The 26843-nt window shown below is 44.8% G+C and overlaps 1 protein-coding gene across 1 annotated transcript in view; it reads left to right on the top strand.

The window, feature by feature from the left end:
- The window catches only part of LOC126481489 (uncharacterized), a 160955-nt gene that overhangs the window by 87313 nt on the left and 46799 nt on the right, over window positions 1–26843 (top strand). Inside the window, exon 2 of the mRNA XM_050105269.1 lies at window positions 17880–18020. Coding sequence (XP_049961226.1) covers window positions 17880–18020 — 141 coding nt within the window. The remainder of the gene's footprint in view (window positions 1–17879; window positions 18021–26843) is intronic.

Genomic DNA, 26843 nt, shown 5'->3' with positions numbered 1-26843 from the left:
ATATGTAGATTTTGCCGTATGATAGTAATCTGCAATAAAAGACGGGGTTACCCATTGAAGATTTCAAGGTTGCACTCTGACACCCAAGCAAGGATTTGGGTGGGAGTCGAGTGTGGCATCATTGGATGCCCCCTCCGAGAGAAACAAATTGGAATTATAACTTGTTTTGATTCGATGTCGAGGTTTCCAGGTATTTGAATGTATTCAGTTAAAATGACAACTGCCCGCCGCGACACTGGATACCGCGTGTTGGTGTTGAGGGCACGTGACGCGGTAACAAAAGTGTGTAATCGGGGCAGACACGGAAGGGGGATCACCCTAGCCAAGATATGGGGAAATCAGTTGAGATAAGTGACTTTGACAAAGGGCAGATTATTATTATTCAGAGCCTTTGAACGGGTATCTCCAAAACGGCGAAGCTACCGTCGTGAGCATCTACGGAAAGAGATAGGAGGACAGTGAAATTACCAGTAGGTGCTGTGTGGTTAGCCGTCCACGACTCTTCGCAGAATTTTGAGTTTGGAGGACTGTCTGCTATGTAAAGCAGTATCTCTGCCAAAAGATAGCGCAACGCTGTTCCACTCACATATGTTTCGGAGCACACCGTTCATTGTAGAACATGGAACTCCGCAGCAGACCGCAGCCTCCCATTCCTCCCACTTCCCCGCCCCCTCCTATGTGATTGCATATTGACCCAGTGACATCGTCAATTACGATTGCAGTGGGGACGGGACCTTCGGGATTCGACCGTCGATCAATGGAAACGTGTCGGCTTCTGGTGAATCACATTTATGCTACACTAGGTCGATGGTCGTTTCCACAAACGCAGTAATCGAGGTGGACGGCTTAGCCGAGCGGTCTCGGGCGCTGCAGTCATGGACTGTGCGGCTGGTCCCAGCGGAGGTTCGAGTCCTCCCTCGGACGTGGGTGTGTGTGTTTGTCCTTAGGATAACTTAGGTTAAGTAGTGTGTAAGCTTAGAGACTGATGACCTTAGCAGTTGAGTCCCGTAAGATTTCACACACATTTGAACATTTTTGAGGTGAACGGCGGCTCGAAGCGTGCAGCGCGCCACAGACGCTGGCTGATGGGAGCAGGGCAAGATGTCGACATCCTAGGTCACCAGCAACAAGTGGTCGTGCGTTGTCTTGCTGAAAACTGGTGTCTACAGTGTTGTGCAGAAAGCGTATAGCTACGCATCAAAGGATGTCATTCACCCGGGTCACAGTGGCCACAGTGCCCTGGACACGCACCAGCTGCGATTTGTGGTTGTACCCAAGAGCACCCCACACCAAGAGGCCTTGAGTTGGCACTTACATCTTGTGGGAATGCAGTCACTGTGACTAATAGTTAGGTTAAGAGAAAAATGGACAAGGATCGTGGGTGGCAGAAGTGAGTCAAATACTCTGGCCCTAAGAATGTGGATAATGCATTCTGAATTGATCTGATGCTGAGCAGACTTTTAGTGATAATCTATAGAAGTTTCTCATTATAGGTGCAGCTGAGAGCAAGTGGCGATCGAGATCTGTACGCCCTGACAAGGCCGGAGGAGCAGTACTTTTCCTCCACTTTCATGGGACCTATGGTAGTAATTAAAGACACGCTGACAGCTGCGAGCCACCTGCATCCCGTCACGCTTGATGTGTTCCCCGATGTTGATGTCATCACAATTTTAATACAGCACAATACAGGCTACAACGGACAATTAATTTTCAGGTCTTGTAACGGGCACGGCCCGAATACCAATGATTTGGAAAAAAAAGTCCCATAGTGTTTACAATGTCAGCTTTTCCTGCTAGCACTGCAATTAAGGCCTCGTACTTTGAACTGGAATGTAGGTGTATCTACTCACGTGACCAAGACAGTCTCCGCTACGGCCGAGTTTACGGATCGCTTTCTCGTGTTACAGCTGGAGCTGCTGCAAGCGGAACTGTCTACTAAACAAATACTGTCGCCAGCACTCTGTTTCTGCACCACTGTATATTACCACCAGGTAGAAAGACTAGGAGGAGAGATGTTGCACCGCTGAGGTGAGCCAGCTTGCAGAAAAGAGCGAGCGAGCCCCGCGGCGGGCGGCGGGCAGCGCGGGCAGTTATTTATGGAAGACCGCTGGATTGGCCGCTCTCGCGGCCGGCGCCGACCACTTAATAACTCGGCCCGCCACCGCGTAATCACCAGACCGCCGGCCGGCCATCCCCTCTGTTTTGTTTTCCGGTTATAAATTAACCTCGTAAGAATTAATAACAGTTTTTAACGGCGCCCTGACGGACCGGCTAACGTGCTGCGGTCTTAATCTGCGCAGGACCGCGGCCGTACCACCGCGTCACGTGTTTATCTAAAGCGGGAATCGCCTGCCGCCATTACGTAGCTGCAGCAGCAGCGGCAGCACCACACACACACTTCCAATAAGGCGGGCAGAGATGCGCGTGGAATTTACAATGGCGAGAGAGCGGCCACCTCTTTTTGCGCCTCTGGAGAACGCTGCCCCGCCACGCTGGGGGAGCACACATTAATTTTTGCGAGCCGTGGAAGCCGAGCGTCGGCGCCCGCGTAAACGCTACCCGCTAAGCACGCGCGCGCCGGCGCACACTACCTACCTGCCCAAATCGCCGGTAGAAAATTGCCGCAGGCTTGGCGCTTCCCCGCGGGTCAACGATCGCCACTGCGCCAGGGGAACGTGTGCGGCGGTCAAGGCTAGGCTGCTGAACCAGTTCCGGATCACGTTACGTGTCGGGGGATATCTCGCGTCGGACCTCTACCGGGCCCTTGCGCTTCTCATTGCCGTAAACGACCTTAGAAAGAAATTCATTGCTGCAGATTGTAAAAATTATACTGGGAACGAAATTTGCTCCACCAAACTTCTCCTATCCCTCACTGACCTCTTTCTCCCCCTCTCCCGTCCCCTCTTCCCTCTCCCCCTCTCTCCTACATACACGCAAATACACCACTTCCCTTCCCTAAAAGTTCGATTGGACTGTGTATTCTGATGTCACTTGTCTTGCAGTCAGGACATCTGCATTTGCGTGATTACTCTAAAGTTCACGCCGCATGATGTTATTTCTAAAATAAATTTCGCAATGCAAAAAGAGAAAGAAGGTCACCTGTCAATTTTGGATGCAGAGATAGAGCTCGCACAAGATAACTTGACTCCTGCACAAAAACGCATTGACGTTCTTAACGCTGGGCAAGTCCACCCCTCCGTTCAGAGTGGACGGCCAATTTTCTGTCACCTGCTGAGCTGCGCGCTTTGCCGTATGGCTGAAACATTCTCCCCCCTGCACTGCAGAAACAGAGGTGTACGCAGTGACACCTGTGCAGCAGTCTTCCTCAGACTATTTTAAAGACGCTATTCAGTAAAAAAATACGATTATCTCTCTTCTCATAGCCTTATTTGTCAACTTGTCTCCTGATCTGGCGGGGCAGGACAAAAGGCCGACATCCTATGACACCAGCAACAAGTCGTCCTGCATTGTCATGCTGAAAACTGGCGTCTAGAGTGTTGTGCAGAGTCCGCAGCTCGTGGTCGTGCGGTAGCGTTCTCGCTTCCCGCGCCCGGGTTCCCGGGTTCGATTCCCGGCGGTGTCAGGGATTTTCTCTGCCTCGTGATGACTAGGTGTTGTGTGATGTCCTTAGGTTAGTTAGGTTTAAGTAGTTCTAAGTTCTAGGGGACTGATGACCATAGATGTTAAGTCCCATAGTGCTCAGAGCCATTTGAATCATTTGTTGTGCAGAAAGCGTATAGCTGCGCATCAAAGGATGTCATTCACGTGGGTCACAGTGGCCACAGTGCCTTGGCAACGGACCAGCTGCGATTTGTGGTTGTACCCAATAGCGCCCCACACCAAGAGGCCTTCAGTTAGCGCTTATGTCTGGTGCGAATGCAATCATTATGATGCCGCTTCATCTGTCTACGGCGAAAGGAAATGCGGCAATCATTTTCAAACAAACAGAACCTGAATTCGTCCGAAAACGTTACAGAAAGCCATTCCTGTCCCCAGTGACGTCGTTCCATACATCATTGCCATCTCGTATGTTTTTGCTCATTCGTCAAAGGGAGGGGAGAAGTGCGAAGGTAAACCTGTGGTGCTCACTGTATGAAATGATTGAGAATGTAGTAACATTTACTAAAAACATTTATCTTTCAAAAGAAAAAACAGACATTAATTATAGTTATTGACTGAATACTGTGAACAACTAACAGTTGGGTTAAGAGAACAATGGATAAGGATCCTGGGTGGCAGAAGTGAGTCATGTACTCTGGCACTAAAAATGTGGATAACTCATTTTAAAAATGGCTCAAACGGCTCTGGGCACTATGGGACTTAACATCTGAGGTCATCAGTTCCCTAGACTTAGAACTACTTAAACCTAACAAGCCTAAGGACATCACACACATCCATGCCCGAGGGAGGATTCTAAATGGTTCAAATGGCTCTGAGCACTATGGGACTGAACTTCTAAGGACATCAGTTCCCTAGAACTTAGAACTACTTAAACCTAACTAACCTAAGCACACCACACACATCCATGTCCGAAGCAGGATTCGAACCTGCGACTGTAGCAGCAGCGCGGTTCCGGACTGAAGTGCCTAGAACCGCTCGGCCACAGCAGCTGGCTTAAACGCATTCTGAATTGATCTGATGCTGAGCAGACTTTGATTGATAATCTACAGAAGTTTCTCAATATAGGTGCAGATGAGAGCAAGTGGCAATTGAGATCTGTACGCCCTGACAAGGCTGGAGCAGTAGTACGTTACCCTGTTTGCTTCATGTGGCGATGTAAGTTGCAGCTGGCGAGAACGGCGTGGCGAGACATTGAGGCAGCACCTGTGAATCGGACACACATGTTCACTGGTCATAGTAAGGACCAATTTGGCTCACTTATACAACAGAGCGCACAAGGAACGTCGAGACTGGTAAACGAAACACGAATAAGTGTGCCCTCGGCAAACGAGTAGTCCGAGACGCTTTAAGCCACACTGTTGGTACACTACGAACTTCACCATTCAGTGTAACTGCTTGTAAGTGAAGTCAGTCTCGGGACAGGTCCCAAGCACCAACCATACATGCCAGAGCTTCTACCAGAAGCTGCTTCCAGACCAAAGTCCAGTAGCCGAGTGCTCTGCACCTCTCCAGATAAAAAAAAAAAAAAATCCGTTTCCCACGAAGTACACGAACGACTCCACCTTCACCCCATCTTGAGCCAATCACAGGGCTTTAGAGGCGCTAAATCTCCCCTCCTACACGTCAGCACAAACTCATGTTGAACCAGCGCAAGAGTTAAGAAACCTACATCTCTGAACAAAAAGAAACCACCAATTACTGGCTTTTTTAAGTTTTCGCAGAGGGGAGGATGGTTTTCTCCAAAGTCGTGTCACTTCCCGTGGCAACAAGTGAACAGATATGATCTTAAAGATCTTCATCTAACTCGCCTGTGTCTTGAAGCATGTTAGTCTTAGCTATGAGGCGTAATAAAACTTCTGTCTCTAAACATTTCAGACGCCGGAGTTTCTTATACAACTGATGTGGCCGATGGAAGTGTGTCACCGGCCTATTTGCAGTATCGGCGAACACGAAAACTTGTGAATTTTAATTACGTGTGAATAGAACTGGGGAGAAGAGAAATTTGTGGCACAACTTGACTAGGAGAAGGGATCGCTTGGTAGGACTTATTCTGAGGCATGAAGGGATCACCAATTTACTATTGGAGGGCAGCTTGGAGGGTAAAAATCGTAGAGGGAGACCAAGAGATGAATACATTAAGCAGATTCAGAAGGATGTAGGTTGCAGTAGGTACTGGGAGATGAAGAAGCTTGCACAGGAGAGAGTAGCATGGAGAGCTGCATCAAACCAGTCTATGGACTGAAGACCACAACAACAGCAGGGTGTTTACAGTACACTGTCCATTCCGTGTCTTCGAGGCTTAAAACGATACGAACTGTAATAACTTATACAGTTTTTTTTAGTAATCAACGTTCTACATCTACATCTACATCCATAGTCCGCAAGCCACCTGACGGTGTGTGGCGGAGGGTATCTTGAGTACCTCTATCGGTTCTCCCTTCCAGTCCCGTATTCTTCGTGGAAAGAAGGATTGTCGGTATGCCTCTGTGTGAGCTCTAATCTCTTTGATTTTATCCTCATGGTCTCTTCGCGAGATATACGTTGGAGGGAGCAATATACGGCTTGACTCCTCGGTGAAGGCATCTTCTCGAAACTTCAACAAAAGCCCGTACCAAGCTACTGAGCGTCTCTCCTGCAGAGTCTTCCACTGGAGTTTATCTATCATCTCCGTAACGCTTTCGCGATTGCTAAATTATCCTATAACGAAGCACGCTGCTGTCCGTTGGATCTTCTCTATCTCTTCTATCACCCCTATCTGGTACGGATCCCACACTGCTGAGCAATATTCAAGCAGTGGGTGAACAAGCGTAGTGTAACCTATTTGCAGCGGTGTACCGTAGGTCTCTAGAAGAGCGTAGCGTTCCAAAGGATTGGAAAAGGGCACAGGTCATCCCCGTTTTCGAGAAGGGACGTCGAACAGATGTGCAGAACTATAGACCTATATCTCTAACGTCTATCAGTTGCAGAATTATGGAACACGTATTATGTTCGAGTATAATGACTTTTCTGGAGACGAGAAATCTACTCTGTAGGAATCGGCATGGGTTTCGAAAAAGACGATCGTGTGAAACCCAGCTCGCGCTATTCGTCCACGAGACTCAGAGGGCCATAGACACGGGTTCCCAGGTAGATGCCGTGCTTCTTGACTTCCGCAAGGCGTTCGATACAGTTCCCGACAGTCATTTAATGAACAGAGTAAGAGCATGTGGACTATCAGACCAATTGTGTGATTGGATTGAAGAGTTCCTGGATAACAGATTCTCAATGGAGAGAAGTCTTCCGGAGTGATTTCAGGTGTGCCGCAGGGCAGTGTCGTAGGACCGTTGCTATTCACAATATACATAAAAGACCTTGTGGATGACATCGGAAGTTCACTGAGGCTTCTTGCGGATGATGCTGAGGTATATCGAGAGGTTGTAACAATGGAAAATTGTGCTGAAATGCAGGGCAAGTTCCTTCGCATACTCTGTGTAAAATCGAACTGGTATCCCATCAGGTCCAGCGGCCTTTCCTCTTTTGAGCGATTTTAATTGTTGCGTTGGTATCGAGACTTTAAAAGTCACGCTAAAACGGCGATAACTTAACGACTGAGATTGACCTTCCTGACGTCCGAGTTACAAACCGGCTGGTTACGGGCGGAGGTGACGCGGCAGACAAGGGCGTACCCCAGGCGGTCACGCGGCCAGCAGCGACGCGGCTTGAGGAATTCGTCCCGCAGGGCCGTTCACGGGGAACGGGCCGCGTCGTTTGCTTATCAGAGTGCGGGGAGGCAGAGCGGCGGAGCCCGGAAACGGCGCCGGCCGCCCGCTTTACGAGGCCGGCTGGCCCGGCCGCCACCCGCCGCGGACCGTCGCAGCGCGGCCACCCACGAGAGGCCATTTCACGGGCCGCGGCCGTGCCGCTGTTCCGCCCACATTGGACACGCCGAGCCGAGCCGCGCCGCGCCGCCGCAGGCACCGCCGTTTGCCGTTCTGTGTCGCCTGGCGCCGCCGCCGTCTCGGCGGCGGCGGTCACCTCTGCGCCACTCTCCAGTTCCCACACTGCGGAAGGACGCTGCTGGTAGCACTTGCACAGTCTGGTCTCAACACACTCGCACTTCCGCCTGTGGTGAGAATGGCACCTGAACACGTGCTCTAGGAAATACACAGAAGCGCCAATGAAAAAAAAAAAAAAAGTGTCTGGCGCAGCAGTTAGATCGGTTACTGCTGCCCCAATGGCAGGTTATCATGATTTAAGTGAGCTTGAGCGTGGTGCTATGATCAGTGCAAGAACGAAGGGACGCAGCATCTCCGAGATAAAGACGAAGTACGACCATTTCGCGAGTGTACCGTCAATATCAGGAATCCGGTAAAACACCAAATCTCCGACTTCGCTGCGGCCGGAAAAAGGTCCTGCGAGAACAGGGCTAACGACACCTGAAGAGAATCTGTAAGTAGGCTGTTTAGGTTTTTACATTGGTAACGCCACGTAGCGCTCTGTATATGTAAGTAGGCTGTTTACGTTTTTATATTGGTAACGCCACGTAGCGCTCTATATGAAAATCACTGACTGTGCTGTGTACAGTCTGTGGTTCGTTAGCATTATTGTAATATTCGCTATTGTAGTGTTGGGTAGTTGGATATGAACAGCGAGTAGCGTTGCGCAGTTGGAGGTGAGCCGCCAGCAGTGGTGGATGTGGGGAGAGAGATGGCGGAGTTTTGAGAGCGGATGATCTGGACGTGTGTCCATCAGAGACAGTAAATTTGTAAGACTGGATGTCATGAACTGATATATATATATATATATATATATATATATATATATATATATATATATATATATATATTAGCCGAGCCTCAGGTACAGGGCGGGTCGCAGGTGGCGGATAGCGAACGATCCATCAGATATGGTGGACAGCTGCGAATAAGGGGAAACCCAAATAAGCAGTCCCTGACCGAGGCGGCAGCATCACGAGGGTGTGGGAGGGTGACTTTTGGCAAGGGTCACACTCATTCAAAAACCACAGAACCCGAAGACGTTGCTGTGTCATGGCGAGTAAGTGCCGCCATTACAATAAGCACTGTCAACACCCAAATCCAGGACGCGTCTGAAGTGGGAACCATCGGCATCCTGGTCAGCGTCTGTTCACACAATGTGCGGCTGGTCATAATGCGCCAGGAACTAACAATCCCTGGTTCTAAACACCCAGTGGAAACACTGGACCAACTTGATTACAAGCAAGTATGACTCGTGCAAGTAATAACAACATTACCCCAGGTGGTAACCAATCCACCCATCAACAGATGGCAACCAGGAATTCGGATTCTGGGGAACCTGGACTTACACGATTACATCAGAGAAAGTCGGAGCTCTCTGGCAAACTTCTACTTAAAACACCTACATACATTGGAACCTTTAACATAAATACATTAATCCAACCAGGAAAACTTCTAAACCTTACAACAGAACTTGAAAAGCAAAAGATAGTAATACTAGCTTTACAGGAGACACGTTTTACAGATGGAGAAACATCAGATTATGGCAACTATCGCATCTTTAAGAGCAAGACGGATAAACGAATCGGAAGAGGAGCCCCCAATCTCGGGATGGCGTTTATCATACACAAGAGCGTGCTCAGCTCCATCAAGGAAGTTACTCCCGTAAATGATAGGATAATGACGATGCGCTTACTATGTGCCAACAAAACATACACAATGGTTAATGTTCATGCTCCCACAAACGGAGACAACAAGAAAAACCCCATAGATACAGAAAAGTTCTGGGAAAATTTGGAGAATATAATGGCCAAGATTCCAAAAGATGATACAAAAGTTCTACTCGGCGATTTTAATGCCCAAATTGGTAGAGAGAAAATCCACCAAAAAACCGTAGGCAAATATCCTGCACATAAATTTACCAATAAAAATGGTACAAGGCTCGTCGAACTATGTAAGCAGAATAACCTGAAGATAATGTCAACATCTCTAAGAAAATGTCCAAGAAAACAAAAGACATGGAGATCTCCTATACAACAAATTGTCGAGTTTCAAATAGATCATGTGGCGATTTCATACCCAGTACAAAAAGAAATTTACGACGTCCAAGTACGCAGAGGAGCAAACATTGATTCAGACCATTACCTAACTAGAATTAAAATCAAGTTTACAGCACGAAGAAGTCATCAGAAGATAACAGAAATACAGAAATATGACACCAAGAAGATTAAAGAATCTAAAGTAAAAGAAGAATGGGAGAAGGAAAAGACAAACACATGGGAAGAATTTCATTCTAAAATCACGCGAATAGCTAAGGAAACTATTCCCTTGAAAAAGATATTCAAACACCCTTGGTGGGATTCAGACTGTGAAAATGCATTGGAAAGGAGAAAAAAGGCATTTCAAGAATATAACAGTAAAAAATCACAAGAAAGTCTACATTTATTTAACGAGGTTAGAAAACAGGTTTCAAAATCTATTAGGCAAGCAAAAAGGAAGTACACAAAGGCACAACTGGTTGCCATAGAAGAAAATTTCCAAAACTATAATACAAGAGACTTCTACAGAACTTTCGCAGATAAAATACGAGGCTATATCCCTCAAAATTTATGTTTCAGAAAACCAGATGGTAAATTAGCCCTAACAAACCAGGAAAACTGTCAAGTATTGGCTCAATATTTTTCTAACCTACTAAATTGCCCAGAACCTAGTTTAAGGTTTCCCAAAGAAATCTGTGCCAACGCTCAACCGGATTCATTACCACCAACACAGGAAGAAATCAAATGTCACATTAAAAACTTAAAAAATAATAGAACATCTGGCGAAGATGGCATTGTTGCAGAGCTATTAAAAAACCTAGGACCAAAGACGTTGCAAGAGCTCACAAAAATAATAACAAAAATATGGGAAACAGAAAAATTACCAGAGGATTGGAAATGTGCCCTTATTCACCCGTTACATAAAAAAGGAGACAGAACAATAACTACAGGGGAATCTCACTTTTACAAGTCACCTACAAAATTCTCTCAACATGCCTGCTGAAAAGAACACAAGAGCAGCTGGAACGCCAAATTGGTGATTATCAAGCAGGCTTCCGCCCCGGTCGCTCATGCATAGAACAAATATTTAATTTAAAGACAATATTAAAACACAAAGCAATTGGAAATGCCCCCATAATTTGTAGTTAGTGACTTCAGTAGTTCGAATCTTTTATTTAGCTGGCAGTATTGGGGCTCGCTGTATTGGAGTAGTTTGAGTAACGAAGATTTTTGTGAGGTAAGTGATTCATGAAAGGTATAGGTTATTGTTAGTCAGGGCCATTCTTTTGTAGCGATTATTAAAAGTCAGATTGCGTTGCTCTAAAAATATTGTGTGTCAGTTTAGTGTTGATCAGAATAAATAAAGAGAGTAATGTCTGAGTACGTTCAGTTTTGCTCAGCTGTTTGAAAAGCAAATAATGTAAGAGGTTTATCAGCACAGTCATTCTTAAAATTTTATAAGGAGACGTTTCTAATCGTTCAACGGGACAGAAGTGGATTGCATTGCTGGGCCATCGACAAGTGTCTGCGTGTGAAGCAATTAACGAAACATCATCGATACGGTCTTTAAAAAAATGGCTCTGAGCACTATGCGACTTAACGTCTGAGGTCATCAGTCTCCTAGAACTTACAACTACTTAAAGCTAACTAACCTAAGGACAGCCGACCGGAGTGGTCGAGCGGTTCTAGGCGCTTCAGTCTGGAACTGCGACGTTAGTTAGGTTTAAGTAGTTCTAAGTTCTAGGGGACTGATGACCTCTGAAGTTAAGTCCCATACTGCTCAGAGCCATTTAACCTAAGGACATCACACACATACATGCCCGAGACAGGATTCGAACCTGCGACCGTAGCGGTCGCTCGGTTCCAGACTGTAGCGCCCAGAACCGCTCGGCCACTCCGGCCGGCGATATGGGCTTACAGAGTCGAAACATGTTGCCTTGTCGGACGAGTCTCGTTTCATTTCGTATCGAGCGGATGGACGTGTACGGGTATGGAGACAACCTCATGAACCATGGACCCTGCATGTCAGCAGGCGAATGTTCAAGCTGGTTGAGCCTCTACAGTGGTGTTGGGCGTGTGCGATATGGGACTCCTGATACGTCTAGATACGACTCTGAGAAGTGACACATACGTAAGCATCCTGTCTGATCACCTGCATCCGTTCACGTCCGGAATCGCTACGGTGTGGGTCCAGGAACATTGTTCTGAGTTTATACACATCCGCTGGCCACCAAACTCCCCAGACATGAACATTATTGAGCATATACGGGATGCCTTGCAACGTGCTGTTCAGAAGAGATCTTCACCCCGTCACACTCTTACAGATGTATGGACAGCCCTACAGGATTCATGATGTCAGTTCCCTCCAGCACTATTTAGACATTAGTCGAGTCCCTGCCATGTCGTGTTGCGACACTTCTGGGTGCTCGCGAAGACACTACACTTTATTAGGCAGGTGTATCAGTTTCTTTGGCTCAAGACTGAGGTTAGGGAACCACGACATAGGGGAGTTAGTGCGCAGACAGGACAACTGGAACTCTACGAACAACGTCGCCGACGAAGCATCGCGAGCACTACATGCGGCATACAAATTGGAGAGACCATATCCTAGAATAATACAGGCTCCACATCTGACAGATGATCAATACATAGTAAACGGCACAGGTACAAAAACAGGCTCTGACTCGGATGCCATACCACACACAGGAAGTGAATACGAGATACACGTACAAACGTAGTAAAAGTAAGCTAAAGTTCTCCAGCACTAAATAGAATCAGCGTAAAAATATAACTCTCAATGTACTTGGTTGTTATTTCATTTCGCAACATATAGCAACATCTGAAGATGTGACATTTCTTCTTCCTTCGCTGCATCAGATGTGACTGTCTCGACGTTTTTACCGCGTCCTCGCATCTGATGCACCTGAGTATGACAGTGTCTTCACTGCTTCCTTAATTTTGGAAATACATTATAACCTAGTTAATCAGTACATTATTAACTGTTACCACAGTCAAGACAACATATGTAACAAATGTGTACAAAACACACAGAAGGTATAAAGGAAAGAACTCTCATGTCGTGTCTAGTACTTACACAGCTATATAAACAGTTACCTAAAGAAAGGAGAATGCCTCTCCAGTAGACGACCATAATGGTTGTTGCTAATAGAAGGCCAGTTACACAATAAAACCTACCTATTTCAAACAATTATGTGGTGGCCACAGTCTTGCCATATCCAGATACAACGGCAGTGGCTTTATTATTGTAGTTAGTCAAATCCCTGCAATATTTTTGAAACACGGATTTTTTTCCTTCTGTATCAATCCTGATATGTAACTAAACCTTATTTTACGCTTTACAAGCAAACTCTATTTGGTGAACCCAATAAAATTTAACATCCCATGAGATCAAGTGTGTTAGACTGTTTAGAAGCACAAACGGACCGTTCATATTCGTTGAGAGTTTTTGTTCTGGATACTGCGACACAGTGAATAGAATTTATCATTTGTAATAAATCTTGGCTCTTGAAGTTCTTTTGCTTCCTTCCTGCTGCCGAGCTGCTGTAAGACCCGTTTGTCGCAATTTCCAGCCGCCTCTTTGCGAGTCAGTCAACAGACGCAATATGAAGAGCTCTCGGGCGCCTACGGAGAGCCGTTCCTTTCAGATTTTTAAAGGGAGGCAAAGGAAAACCATGCTGCAATCTGCAACAAGTTTTTGAGGATCAAGCGAGAAAGGTGAGCATCGTATAATACATCTCAGGACATCATAAAAACTACGCTTCCGTGGCAAATACGGAAAAGTCGTCTTTCTTCTAAATATGGTACTAAAGGATCTCCCTTTAAAAAAGAGAGAGAAAAACGGAATGGTAAGGAATTAAACCCATTCCGGATAAATGTATGCGTTAGCCGTGATGTTCCAGTAGCTATCAAGACTCCAGAGAGTGGCATGGAAGATGGTGGAAATATCCACATAGGTACTGCAATAAAGCAATTATGACACCCGATGCCGATAAGTAACAATCGAAGCTGGTAGTACATGATTTTTGGTAAGTGATAGCCGGCAACTGTGGCCTAGCGGTTCTAGGTGCTTCAGTCCGGAACCGCACTGCTGCTACGGTCGCAGGTTCGAATCCTGCCTCGGGCATGGATGTGTGTGATGTCCTTAGGTTAGTTAGGCTTAAGTAGTTCTAAGTCTAGGGGACTGATGATCTCAGATGTTAAGTCCTATAGTGCTCAAAGCCATTTGAACCGTTTGAGAAGTGATAGCGTTATTCAAAAGTTGGGCCAGTAAGTGATACGCAGAAGGCGCAAGCTTTTGCCGTACTAGTAGCCCTCAAAACACTTTGGAGATTGAAATTACGATGAATACCCTTAGCTGCATGCAGGCGTTGATATAAGTCAACGGGGACAGTTGAAAATGTGTGCCCCGACCGGGACTCGAACCCGTGATCTCCTAACGAGCTGCATGGTCGCCGATGGTATCTGTTCTTTCGGACATGTCCGAAAGAACAGATACCATCTTAATATATATATATATATATATATATATATATATATATATATATATATATATATATATACTTCAGGGATTGTGTGAATAGAGAATAAAGGGGGAAACATCAAATTATCAGTAGTTATACAAGTAAATGAAGTTCAAGATACTAGATACATCGATCTTTACTTCTTTAAATCTGTTCGCTACTGAAAACCAAACAAACTTTGTTCTACTCACATTCACTTCATCAATCCTCGAAAATAGGTTGGTTATGAGAAATTATTAGTGGAACGAAGCGTGGTTTGTTCGCTTTCCCCTCTTCAGTATGCAGTTTTTATGCCAAGGTAAGGTAGAAGAACTGATTAACATTTTAAAATAACTTTTCAGATTATTCCATTTTTTACATTCTTACAAGAAGTTTTTTTTTAACTGTACACTACCTCAGAAAAAAGTGAAGCAGCCAGAAGACATGGTCGGACGTGAATGTAAATTCGTACAAGTACGCACCATCAGCGGGTATGTAAATGATTAGAGCTGCAATTCTGTGACAGGTACAACGGTCACCAGAGTGCATTAGCGTTATTCATGTTTAATATTGTTACCAGATGTGGTACGGCATGAACAACGTCAGCTTTTGAGTGATTACTGTGAAGGAGATCAATCGTACTCGTGGGAGACAGCGTTATCAGTATCTATCAGTGTTTGAAAGAGGCCTCATCGTTGTCCTCAATTTGTCCAGGTGGTCGTATCGCGCAATATCCTGGCTTGTGGTGTAATATACCTAAAGGCCCGTCCACACGCGACGATCTGTCTGCGCACATCGGATCTGCGCAGACAGATCGCTGCGTGTGGACAGAAGATTTGTACCAACCTCAGGTGTGTGCAAAGCTGGAAGTTGGAGTTGGAGGTTTGAGCGAAACCTCTCAAATCTGTGGATTCAAGCCACATCTGCGCAGACAAGTTGGAGCGTGTGGACAGGAGATGCCGCAAATCTGGCGCGAAACACCTGTTTGCTCAGTCTAGTGTTTGTATTTGTGCGCACAGGGCATTAAAATGGCTGACACTCATCAGTGTTCTCGAGAGTTTGTTAGTGAATTCATTGAAATATATAGAAGCCACCCATGTTTCTGGAAGATTAAAAGTAAAGAATATAGTGACCGAGACAAAAAGACAGCAGCATACAATGCTCTAATTGAAAAATTGCGGGCAGTTGACGCCTCGGCAAACAGAGAAACAGTAATAAAAAATAAAAAAAATCGTTGCGAACTGTTTACTGAAAAGAGTTATTCAAAGTTCAGAAATCTAGAAGTCTGCTGTAGGAGTTGATCAAGTATACCAGCCAACGTTATGGTATTTTGATCTGCTTGGCTTTCTTAAGGTTCGCCCCGCAAATCTCGCAGTAAATTTACGTGAGAAATCTGCTTTCGCTTTAGCAGCCACTGTCTACACCATTTTGACCGCTTTCTCTATTTCCTGCGGTTGGTCTGAATGTTTCTTGCAACTCAAGTTGCGAACAGAGACCACAACAGAACTTCCTTCATTTCTATATTTCAGAATAACTGAATTAAATTTTTGACGTTTACGGGGAGCGTAGTCGCTTGCCACTGATATTTCTTTTCTACACCGATAGATGGCGGGCGAGTAGTAGATTGGGGTTTGTGTCGTATGAACACACCACATTTGCAGCGATCTTTTGCATGTACAGACATCTGCGCCGATGTCTGCGCAGACAGATCGTTGCGTGTGGACCGGGCTTCATATACAAAGACTTAATGAAAACTTCGATTTCCTGACATCGTGTAGTACAATATCTCACTTTAAAATGATTGGTATTGTGGTGATTCGTGAATTTCATAAAAATGACACTAAATTGGAGACTAATTAGCAAACACTATTACAAAATAAAACAAACGACGATGTATTTTAACAAACTGTGGCATTCATTGTAGTAATGGGAAAGACTTGAATTAGTGATAATGGTAAGAATAAAATATACGGTATTAATCACCAACTGTAATTATTTAAATAATTGGACTTTTACAAATGTAGTTTACTCATTCAAGAAGTTATTCTGTCGCTTGCAAATGAAGGCACATATTGTAAAACGTAAGTTTAGGATGAAAACTGTAAAGAACATTCCGTCTTAATGACTTTATTAATTAAACTCGTATTGTTATAACCAGACATACGCCTAATTATACAATTCTAAGCATCTGTTACAAATTCTGTGAATCGAAACCTGTTTCGTTTTACTCTCTTAGCTTCAATTATTGTTAGAAATGTGTGTAGTTGTGTAATTAGCGTGTATTAATTAATTTTGTGAAGTTCATTATTGTACTCATATTGAGATGGAATTTTCACATTTAAAAACATTTTTATATTATAAATTTCACATATTATTCAATTCTGTAATTTTAGACGTTTTATTCTGTGTAATCAGAACATCTTAGCTTTGGAACTTTTAATTGGAAATACGATTAAAAATATGCTGGCATTATTAAGTAATAATAGTCCAAGTGACCATCCATTATTTAGAATATATAAACAGGGAAGCAGCGAGGCTGCTGGGTCGGGCAGTTTGAGCTGATATCTCGAAGTGCAAGCTGTGTTGGTTACTTGAATATTATTTCACTAAGATTTAAAAGTGTGAAAAAGTATTTTTCTTGATTTGTGATCCGGTCAGTTGTTTTACGAAGACATACTGTATAACTCGGCCTCTTTGCAATGTGTCATGATGGATTTGATCAGCTGTTACGGACGGTAGAATAAATGTTTGAAAACTGGAACCGATCATTTTCACTGTAAACCATACACTTAATGAAGATCCAGGCAATCTATGAATATTTCAGTTATGTGGAGAAAACTATCGTTTTAACCTTCTACTTATGATTCTAGATGACATCAGACGGCATGCACTTTTGATAAGTCAATTCATCTGTTTTAGAAGTTTTGAGGATTACCTCGAACCTCCGACGGCGGGAGCCGCGCGGATCACGGCAAGGCGCCCCCTAGACCGCGCGGCTACCCCACGCGGCTTTCTTCATTACACTCTCAGTTTCTGAATCCATAACGGATGAGAGTTTTATTTATTACCTTTTCCCCGAATACTTGGTTAGTTCGCACTCTAGGTTTTTTGGTTGGTTTTGGGGTTTGATGGGGGCTAAACATCGAGGTCATCAGTCCGCACTCTAGGACCTAACATGTTAAGGCTGTTGTCACGGGTATGTTAAACACTTGGTATTTCTCCCACGACCGAAACAAAAATGTCGTTACGCCACTGAGTACACAGAAGGGCTGTTCCACCATCATAACGTCCTACGACTGCCCGCGACATGCGCTACCAACACGCCGTTCGCGGTTACAGCGTGGACAGCCTCCTGTGAAGTTTTACCCACATTTCGCACAGTTTTTGAAGCTCTCACTTACTATTGCCAAGTATCGTTGATTGTGTGCAGCAACAGCAGTAAATTACGGCAAAGAAAGCTTCAGCTATGAAGTTTCATATTGTCTTGATCGCGTGCAGATACACTGGATTACTAGTTTCCATCTTGTCTAGCTGCCGTCTTCAGATCCATAGAGTACAGCTTATGAAATCGTGCTGTACACTGGGGATCTGAAGATGGCAGCTTAGTCTTGTGGAAACTAGTAACACAGTGTATTGTCGGGTATTTATTGTAAATTAAGACATGGAGCGTGAGTGTCGTGATAGCGAGGCGCGTGACGACAGGCCTGTGTGACGTGTGTCGGCAGATGCTGGAGGCGGAGTACGACTGCGCGTGCCCCGGCCCGCCCCCGCAGTTCCAGCTGCCGCCCCCGCCTCTGCCGCCGCTGCTGCTGCAGGAGGCGGGCTGCAGCGCCGACCACGCGCTCTACTCCTGCGACGTCCTGCCGGTGAGTCTACTGTACAACGGGTTCTGCACTGCTGGCGAGCGTGGACGGAGCTGCGGCACCAATTAGTGTAACAATGAGAGAGTTCGTCGATGAAGTTTCGCGCCGACAGTCTTACGACTCTGTCACTCTGTCGACAGGAGACGTCCATTTAAAGCTCGTCTGCTATTAACGCAGACTGTTAAAGTATGGAATAAGTGGCTTTCAGAGGTTTACCTGCCGGCCAGTGTGGCCGAGCGGTTCTAGGCGCTTCGGTCTGGAACCGCGCGACCGCTACGGTCACAGTTTCGAATCCTGCCTCGGGCATGGATGTGTGTGATGTCCTTAGGTTAGTTAGGTTTTAGTAGTTCTAAGTACTAGGGGACTGATAGGCTCAGATATTAAGCCCCATAGTGCTCAGAGCCATTTGAACCATTTTTTACTGTCATTGTTCTCTAACATCACTGGCCTGTAGATCTTCTGTCCAAGATTTAGGAGTTCTACATCTGCATCTACATCTACATCTACATGACTACTCTGCAATTCACATTTAAGTGCTTGGCAGAGGGTTCGTCGAACCACAATCATACTATCTCTCTACCATTCCACTCCCGAACAGCGATCGGGAAAAAAGAACACCTAAACCTTTCTGTTCGAGCTCTGATTTCTTTTATTTTATTTTGATGATCATTGCTACCTATGTAGGTTGGGCTCAACAAAATATTTTCGCATTCGGAAGAGAAAGTTGGTGACTGAAATTTCGTAAATAGATCTCGCCGCGACGAAAAACGTCTTTGCTGTAATGACTTCCATCCCAATTCGCGTATCATATCTGCCACACTCTCTCCCCTACTACGTGATAATACAAAACGAGCTGCCCTTTTTTGCACTCTTTCGATGTCCTCCGTCAATCCCACTTGGTAAGGATCCCACACCGCGCAGCAATATTCTAACAGAGGACGAACGAGTGTAGTGTAAGCTGTCTCTTTAGTGGACTTGTTGCATCTTCTAAGTGTCCTGCCAATGAAAAGCAACCTTTGGTTCGCCTTCCCCACAATATTATCTGTGTGGTCTTTCCAACTGAAGTTGTTCTTAATTTTAACACCCAGGTACTTAGTTGAATTGACAGCCTTGAGAATTGTACTATGTATCGAGTAATCGAATTCCAACGGATTTCTTTTGGAACTCATGTGGATCACCTCACACTTTTCGTTATTTAGCGTCAACTGCCACCTGCCACACCATACAGCAATCTTTTCTAAATCGCTTTGCAACTGATACTGGTCTTCGGATGACCTTACTAGACGGTAAATTACAGCATCATCTGCGAACAACCTAAGAGAACTGCTCAGATGGTCACTCAGGTCATTTATGCAGATCAGGAACAGCAGAGGTCCCAGGACACTTCCCTGGGGAACACCTGATATCAGGTTTACTCGATGATTTGCCGTCTATTACTACGAACTGCGACCTTCCTGACAGGAAATCACGAATCCAGTCGCACAACTGAGACTATACCCCATAGGCCATTATAGGTCCGCAGCTCGTGGTCTAGTGGCTAGCTTTGCTGTCTCTGGATCATGGGGTCCAGGGTTCGATTCCCGGCCGAGTCGGGGATTTTCTCTGCCCGGGAAAGTGGGGAAACTAGACTGTGGAAAGATTGGGAATTTGTACGGGCGCTGATAATCATACAGTTGAGCACGCCACAAACTAAATATCTTCATCGTCCTACTACAGGTTTTTCGCCGCTAGTAATGAATTAAGTAACCGAAGAGTGACAGCGGGGAAGGTACAGACTAATGAAATTTAGTAGATTCTGAACGTATTAATTTTCTGGAGGTTGGGCAATCGCTGCAAAAATTGTACAAGGTGAATAAAATCTTCTGCATTGGTTGTTACAATAATTTTATTAAAAAGTCACTGCCGGTTTCGCATCAGTAGAGATGCATCTAGAGGTGATCTGGGCAAGGATTAAAGCATTACAGAATTACTGTGATTGTAAAATAGATAAGTACTACTATAAAGCGCCATATATCAGTGAGACCTGAGTACTGACAGGGTTTTTTTTTAAGGTGTCATGGCGGGGCACAGTCATTGCTCGGATCCAAGGACAATCGTTCATCGTCAAGATGAAACCCATAGCACACTAAAATTGGTTGTCTATCATCAAACTGACTGGGATCGCGCAGCACATATAAGTAATAGGAAGCCGGATAAACATATTCGAATTTGTGACTTCCGTATAGTGATGGAACTAATTAAAAACACCACATTACCATGTCTGATCTTCGAGAGCTAAGTATAATAGAGGCTCGAATGTCTTAACGTGCTGCATACAGCATAGAGGGGCGTATGCACGGAGCCAGTGTAAACTGTAGAGCCACGCGGGGTAGCCTTGCGGTCTGAGGCGCCTTGTCATGATTCGCGCGGCTGCCCCCTTCGGAGGTTCGAATCCTCGTCGCGCAAGGGTGTGTGTGTTGTCTTTAGCGTAAGATAGATTAAGCAGTGTGTAAGCGTAGGGACCGATGACCTCAGCAGTTTGGTCTCATGGGACTTAGCACAAATTTCCAAATTTAAATTGTAGGGATGGGTCGGTATTACTTGACACGTGTGTGAGGTGCCACTGGCACGAGTATCGGACCGAACTGATGATTCACGAAGATATGCAAATATTTTAACATGTTATTCTACAAGTAAAACTAAAGAAAAAAGTTCATGTAAACATAGGTCCGCAAATGTTTAGTTACGGAGTTACGGCTAATAAAATATTTTGCCTGAAATTTAGCAACTTCGTTAATATGAATCCATCGCAAAACTGTACGTGGTTAAAGTAAAGTACGATTTCCATTAGTTTTGTTGTTATTGAGCTGCTAAATCTAATGAAACATGTCCCAGACTTGTATCTGCAGTACTGGTGCAGGCTCTATCAGGCAAAAATTTTCTATCAACTAAATTCCAAAAACAGCGTTTCGTAGCAATTTCCAAAATTAAAAACCTATAAGATACCATTTAAGATTCATTATTTATTTTGTGACCCGCCTGGTTTCTCTCAGGTAGCACCAAGTTCCATGGCCGGTTGATTTCTCCGGCGTAGCGGAAATAAATTACATACACAAACTCTCCTTGTAAATCAATCTTTCTCTTAATGAAAACTGTATCAAAATCCCTACAGCAGTTCTTAACATTAGTCTTCACGTACAGACAGAAAAGGGTATTGGGGAAATTTAATTTATAATATATGTAGACTGCATAAAACTTTACAGTACTATTCTGTGATCAAGTGTACTCAAACGTCCGCAGCTCGTGGTCGTGCGGTAGCGTTCTCGCTTCCCACGCCCGGGTTCCCGGGTTCGATTCCCGGCGGGGTCAGGGATTTCCTCTGCCTCGTGATGACTCGGTGTTGTGTGATGTCCTTAGGTTAATTAGATTTAAGTAGTTCTAAGTTCTAGGGGACTGATGACCATAGATGTTAAGTCCCATAGTGCTCAGAGCTATTTTAACCATTTGAAAGAGATAGTACTGCAGAACCTGTTGAATGAAAATACCAGTCCAATGAGCGCACACTGTGGATTGAGAGTAAACTGAAGGAGATGTGAGGCTATCGACGACTGTTGAAAATGAGGTGCATTGATGAGAAATGAGGCTCTCCACAGAATCAATGATGTGAAGTATGCGTGGAAAACAATGACATAGTCGCGTTATTAGTGTATTGTGTATATCTTGTAGGTGATTAGGTTCTTAAGACTGTTGACAGTCTACGTACGTACAACGGGCGCAAGAAACGTCGTCGCACCAGTGAAAGCGCGCCTCTTTCGTTTTGAACACAGATCTTTGGGGAGAGAGTATTTGGGTGAGATGTCACTGGATATTCCGATTTTTAATCTGACTTATAAGAGGACGTATTATTCAACGTGACTTCTGACCACAGTGCAGTTTGGTGTGTTTCGCATTATCAAGTCATTGTCATAGTTGAGAGTGACAATGAGTGACATAAGAATTGCTAATACTGACTCAGCATCCCGGGCCAGTTCGTCTTCTCTCGAATCAGTTACTGCAATGCTTTTCATTTTGTTCGCACACACACACACACACACACACACACACACACACACACACACACACTAGCGCGCACGCGCTCACACAACAGAAGTATGTACACACGCTTACACATTGTATAACTTTTGTTAATTAGCTAGTTAAATGTTCCATAGATCATTTGAATGACGCTTTTATCGAAATGATGTCGAATGAGTCAGTTTACAGTATACGTCTACACTATTAGTTTTACCATTAATGAATATATTATTCATTTCTCATCATGTAACTACACTTAAAAACCAGATTTTTTTCACTTTCTGAGCCGTTGGTAGTGTCAATAATGGGTAATACAGGTATTGGTTTCCTGTTGCTGTTGTATGTTTTTCGCTATTATGACAGTTGAAGCATTGTCACATAAGATCTTGTAGCATTTTTTCTAACGTGAACCATCAAGTGGAACGCTTAATGTGCATATGATCCTAAAGGCAGCCTGTATTCCTTTCAAAAAAGAAACTACAATCATCAACACGAATGTTCACTTGAACACCAGAGTACTTTATTTGGGCTATTGGAGGTCCTGTTAGCGGCAATAGCCCTTGACTTCTTCCGACTTTTGAACGTGCCTACCCAGTCAGGGCTTATCGTTTAACATGAAATATACAAAACACGGTACGGCTTGGCATTTTTCGTACCACACAACTTTGCCAAAGGTGAAAGAAATGACGAGTGAGAGGATAAATGCTAATACCGACTGAGGATTCATTTCACAACCAATTCCTCTTGCTAGCTGTCGCTCACTCAATTTTTTTTAGTTTCGTCCAAATAAGCAGCCCCGTCCCTCTTCGTATTCCCTAGTATGTTGGTCGAATATTTCTAACTTAAGGTCTTATCTCCCTAGTACGCTACCATTAACCTAGGCCTGTTGACTGGTTGGTTGATTTGGGGGAGGGGACCAAACAGCGAAGGCACCGGTCCCAACGGATTACGAAAGGACGGGGAAGGAAGGCGGCAGTGCCCTTTCAAAGGAACCATCCGGGCATTTACCTGATGCGATTTAGGAAAATCGCGGAAAACCTAAATCAGGGTTTGAACCGTCGTCCTCCCGAAAGCGAGTCCTATGTGATAACCACTGCGCCACTTCGCTCGGTACCTAGGCATGTGACGAGCACATTATTCAAAGAGCGCCCCTTACTAACAAGGGAACCTCCCCATCGCATCCCCCTCAGATTTAGTTACAAGTTGGCACAGTGGATAGGCCTTGAAAAACTGAATATAGATCAATCGAGAAAACAGGAAGAAGTTGTGTGGAACTATGAAAAAATAAGCAAAATATACAAACTGAATAACCCATGGGAAAGATAGGCAACATCAAGGATATTGTGAACTCAGGAGCGCCGTGGTCCCGTGGATAGCGTGAGCAGCTGCGGAACAAAAGGTCCTTGGTTCAAGTCTTCCCTAGAGTGAAAAGTTTACTTTTTTATTTTTGCAAAGTTATGATCTGTCCGTTCGTTCATTGACGTCTCTGTTCACTGTAATAAGTTTAGTGTCTGTGTTTTGCGACCGCACCGCAAAACCGTGCGATTAGTAGACGAAAGGACGTGCCTCTCCAATGGGAACCGAAAACATTTGATCGCAAGGTCATAGGTCAACCGATTCCTCCATAGGAAAACGTCTGATATATTCTATACGACACTGGTGACGGCATGTGCGTCACATGACAGGAGTATGTTGTCGACCCACCTAACTTATACACTTCGCGAATGGGTAAAAAGATTCTTCTACCTTACCCGATTTAAGTTTTCTTGTGGATGTGATAATCACTCCCAAAAAAAGTGATGAAAACATAAGAGTTTTCATGTAAACCGAAAATAAAAAATTAAAATTTTCACTCGAGGGAAGGCTTGAACCAAAAAACTCTCGTTCCGCAGCTACTCACGCTAACCACGGGACCACAGCGCTCCTCAACTCATATTTTCCTTGATACTGCCTATCTTACACATGGACTACTCAGTTTGTATATTTTGCTTATTTTTTCATAGTTCCACACAACTTCTTCCTGTTTTCTCAATTGATCTGTGTCTAGTTTTTCAAGGCCTATCCACTGTGCCAACTTATAACTAAACCTGAGGGGGGTGCGATGGGAAGGTTCCCTTGTAAGCATAATACCGATCGCATCAAACTGAGTTCTCACATCCACTAACTACGTAATTGCTTGAGAGTACTAAAAATTACCCTGAGAATAGTGCACAAAAATCTAAATTACTATCTACTATTGCCTGAATTAAAATAACTTCTACTTCGAATCTTGAATAACTGGGGTAAAAGGTATGGAAGGGAAACCTGATGGGAAAGAGACAGGAAGGAAATTATGACTTCCTGCGAAAATTATGACTTTAGTCGCACAGGGCATTGCGGCAATCCTACGGCGAGAGCTGAAAATTTGTGCTGTGCCGGGCTTCGTACTTCGTATCTCTTTCCGATCCCGTTTTCTGTCCATACTTTTCGCCGCATTAAATCACCAGCGGCTTCATCGTTTGTAGTATCTGTTCTGTCTGAAATGTCCGTCGAAACAGACAATGATGGAAAAAATCGCAGTACAAAAAAATTAAGGTAGAATAAGGACATATTTAAGTGATTAACACTGCGAGATCACAGGTTAACGTAAGCGCGACATAAGCCACTGCAGATGTGAACTGCAGGTTCATTAATAACCAGCGTACGTGCCAGAATCTTGAATGAATGAATGCAAACGTGCATGCATTGTGTTGTACAGGTGCCGGATGTCAGTTTGTGGGATGGAATTCCATGCCTGTTGCGCTTGGTCGGTCCATACAGTCACGGTTAATGCTGGATGTGGATGCTGCTGGAGTTATCGTCCGATGATATCCCTTACATGCTCGACTGGAGACGGATCTTGATGATGGAGCAATTCAAGGCTGTATGTCGACACTCTGTAGATAGTGTTGAGTTACAAAAGCGATATGTACGCGAGCAGTATCCCGTTGGAAAACACTCTCCGGAATGCCGTTCATAAATGGCAACACAAGTCGAATCATCATCAGAAAACACAACCGATCTTCACTCCCCAATGGGCTCTCGCTTAGCACCACTGTGGTTGCAAATGGCAGTGGTCTGAGGTCAGTGGAATGTACGCTACAGGATGTTTGGCTCGGAGCTGACCTTGAAAGAACTGCTTTGTAGCAATTCCTTGTGTCACTGTGGTGGTAGCGTCTGGAAGACTTCCCCACCTAGCGAGAGCTAGGTTTGGGGAGAAGTCGATAGGGAAGATTTCTGGTTAACGTTTTGCCTCTCATCCTCTTAAACACTTAATTTACTGTCACGTGTTTCTAAGGGGTGTTCCAGTGGAGAAACATTTAGTCCGCAGCTCGTGGTAGTGCGGTAGTGTTTTCGTTTCCCGCGCCCGGGTTCCCGGGTTCGATTCCCGGAGGGGTCAGGGATTTTCTCTGCCTCGTGATGACTGGGTGTTGTGCGCTGTCCTTAGGTTAGTTAGGTTTAAGTAGTTCTAAGTTCTATGGGACTGATGACCATAGATGTTAAGTCCCATAGTGCTGAGAGCCATTAAAACATTTAGAAAGAGCACCAACATCTGTTTGGCTAATAAATGTTGGTTCAAATGGCTCTGAGCACTTTGGGGCTTAACTGCTGTGGTTATCAGTCCCCTAGAACTTAGAACTATTTAAACCTAACTAACCTAAGGACATCACTCACATCCATCCGCGAGGCAGGATTTGAACCTGCGACCGTAGCGGTCGCGCGGTTCCAGAATGTAGCGCCTAGAACCGCTCGGGCACTCCGGCCGGCGCTAATAAATGTGTTTGTGTTAATAACTGCCATAGTTAGATAGATATAAAAGGCAGTGGTTTCGCCAGAAGTAGACCCCGTCCACTTTGCCGCAGTTAGGGACATGTACTGGCCCCCGTTCAGGGGGCTTGCTAAGAAGTAATGAATTGTATGTAATAAATAAATTATTGTAACGTAATATAATCGAAGCCACTGCAGCATAGTGTATTTAAATTTCCGTTGTTTTTCATTAGTAATGCCTGTTCTTTGTAGTCTAGATAACAGGCCATAATGTAATAGCAGATATAAAAAAAAAAAGAGCAGAGAGATGTGTCACTGTGGTACCAACTGCTACTCGGATTGCTGCTGCAGACGCAGTAGGATGCGCCAGAGCCATACGCCGTACAGTCTCAAAGGCAATAAACGCGCACCACCCTTACAGACCGTATTTAAAGCAAGCCTGATATGCGTCCTCATAGCGGCACTACTAGCGCCACTCTTTGGCGACTGGCACGAGCTTAGAGTAGACATCATCTTTCAGATCTGGAAAGATTATGTCTGCTCCAAGCGGATCTAGAAACACACCAACCAACTTTCGTATAGTTGTAGAATTCCTTCTTGATTGTTGCGATTTTTTTCGTCGGTGTATATACTTCGACTTTTGTCGCAGTGTCATTAAATAAAGCGACTGTTCGAATACTTATAGGCCTATGTATTGTAATTCACACGTCCGTTCAGCAAATACTTCGAAGCTGCGGTCCATGACGCGAAGGTTTCCCTGCGGATCGACCAACTGCTACAGATACGGTGTAAGTTTGACTGTGTTGCGCAAAAACCGTCACGGCCGCGCATTTGACAAACGACAGCCGTCGCGACCTCGTTAGTTACAGCCGCTGAGAGCGGAGCGGAGCAAAATGCCGTCGATTGGTGAATACCGTGACGCCGCCTTTGCGGCGGGTTGCGCCCACAGTGCAAGCTGGCTCTAGGCCTTCAACTATTGTCACCTGC

The sequence above is a fragment of the Schistocerca serialis genome, chromosome 5 (assembly GCF_023864345.2).
Source record: "Schistocerca serialis cubense isolate TAMUIC-IGC-003099 chromosome 5, iqSchSeri2.2, whole genome shotgun sequence".
Taxonomy (NCBI): domain Eukaryota; kingdom Metazoa; phylum Arthropoda; class Insecta; order Orthoptera; family Acrididae; genus Schistocerca; species Schistocerca serialis.
The sequence above is the reverse complement of the archived record's forward strand: the minus strand, read 5'-3'. Positions and strand labels throughout refer to the sequence as shown.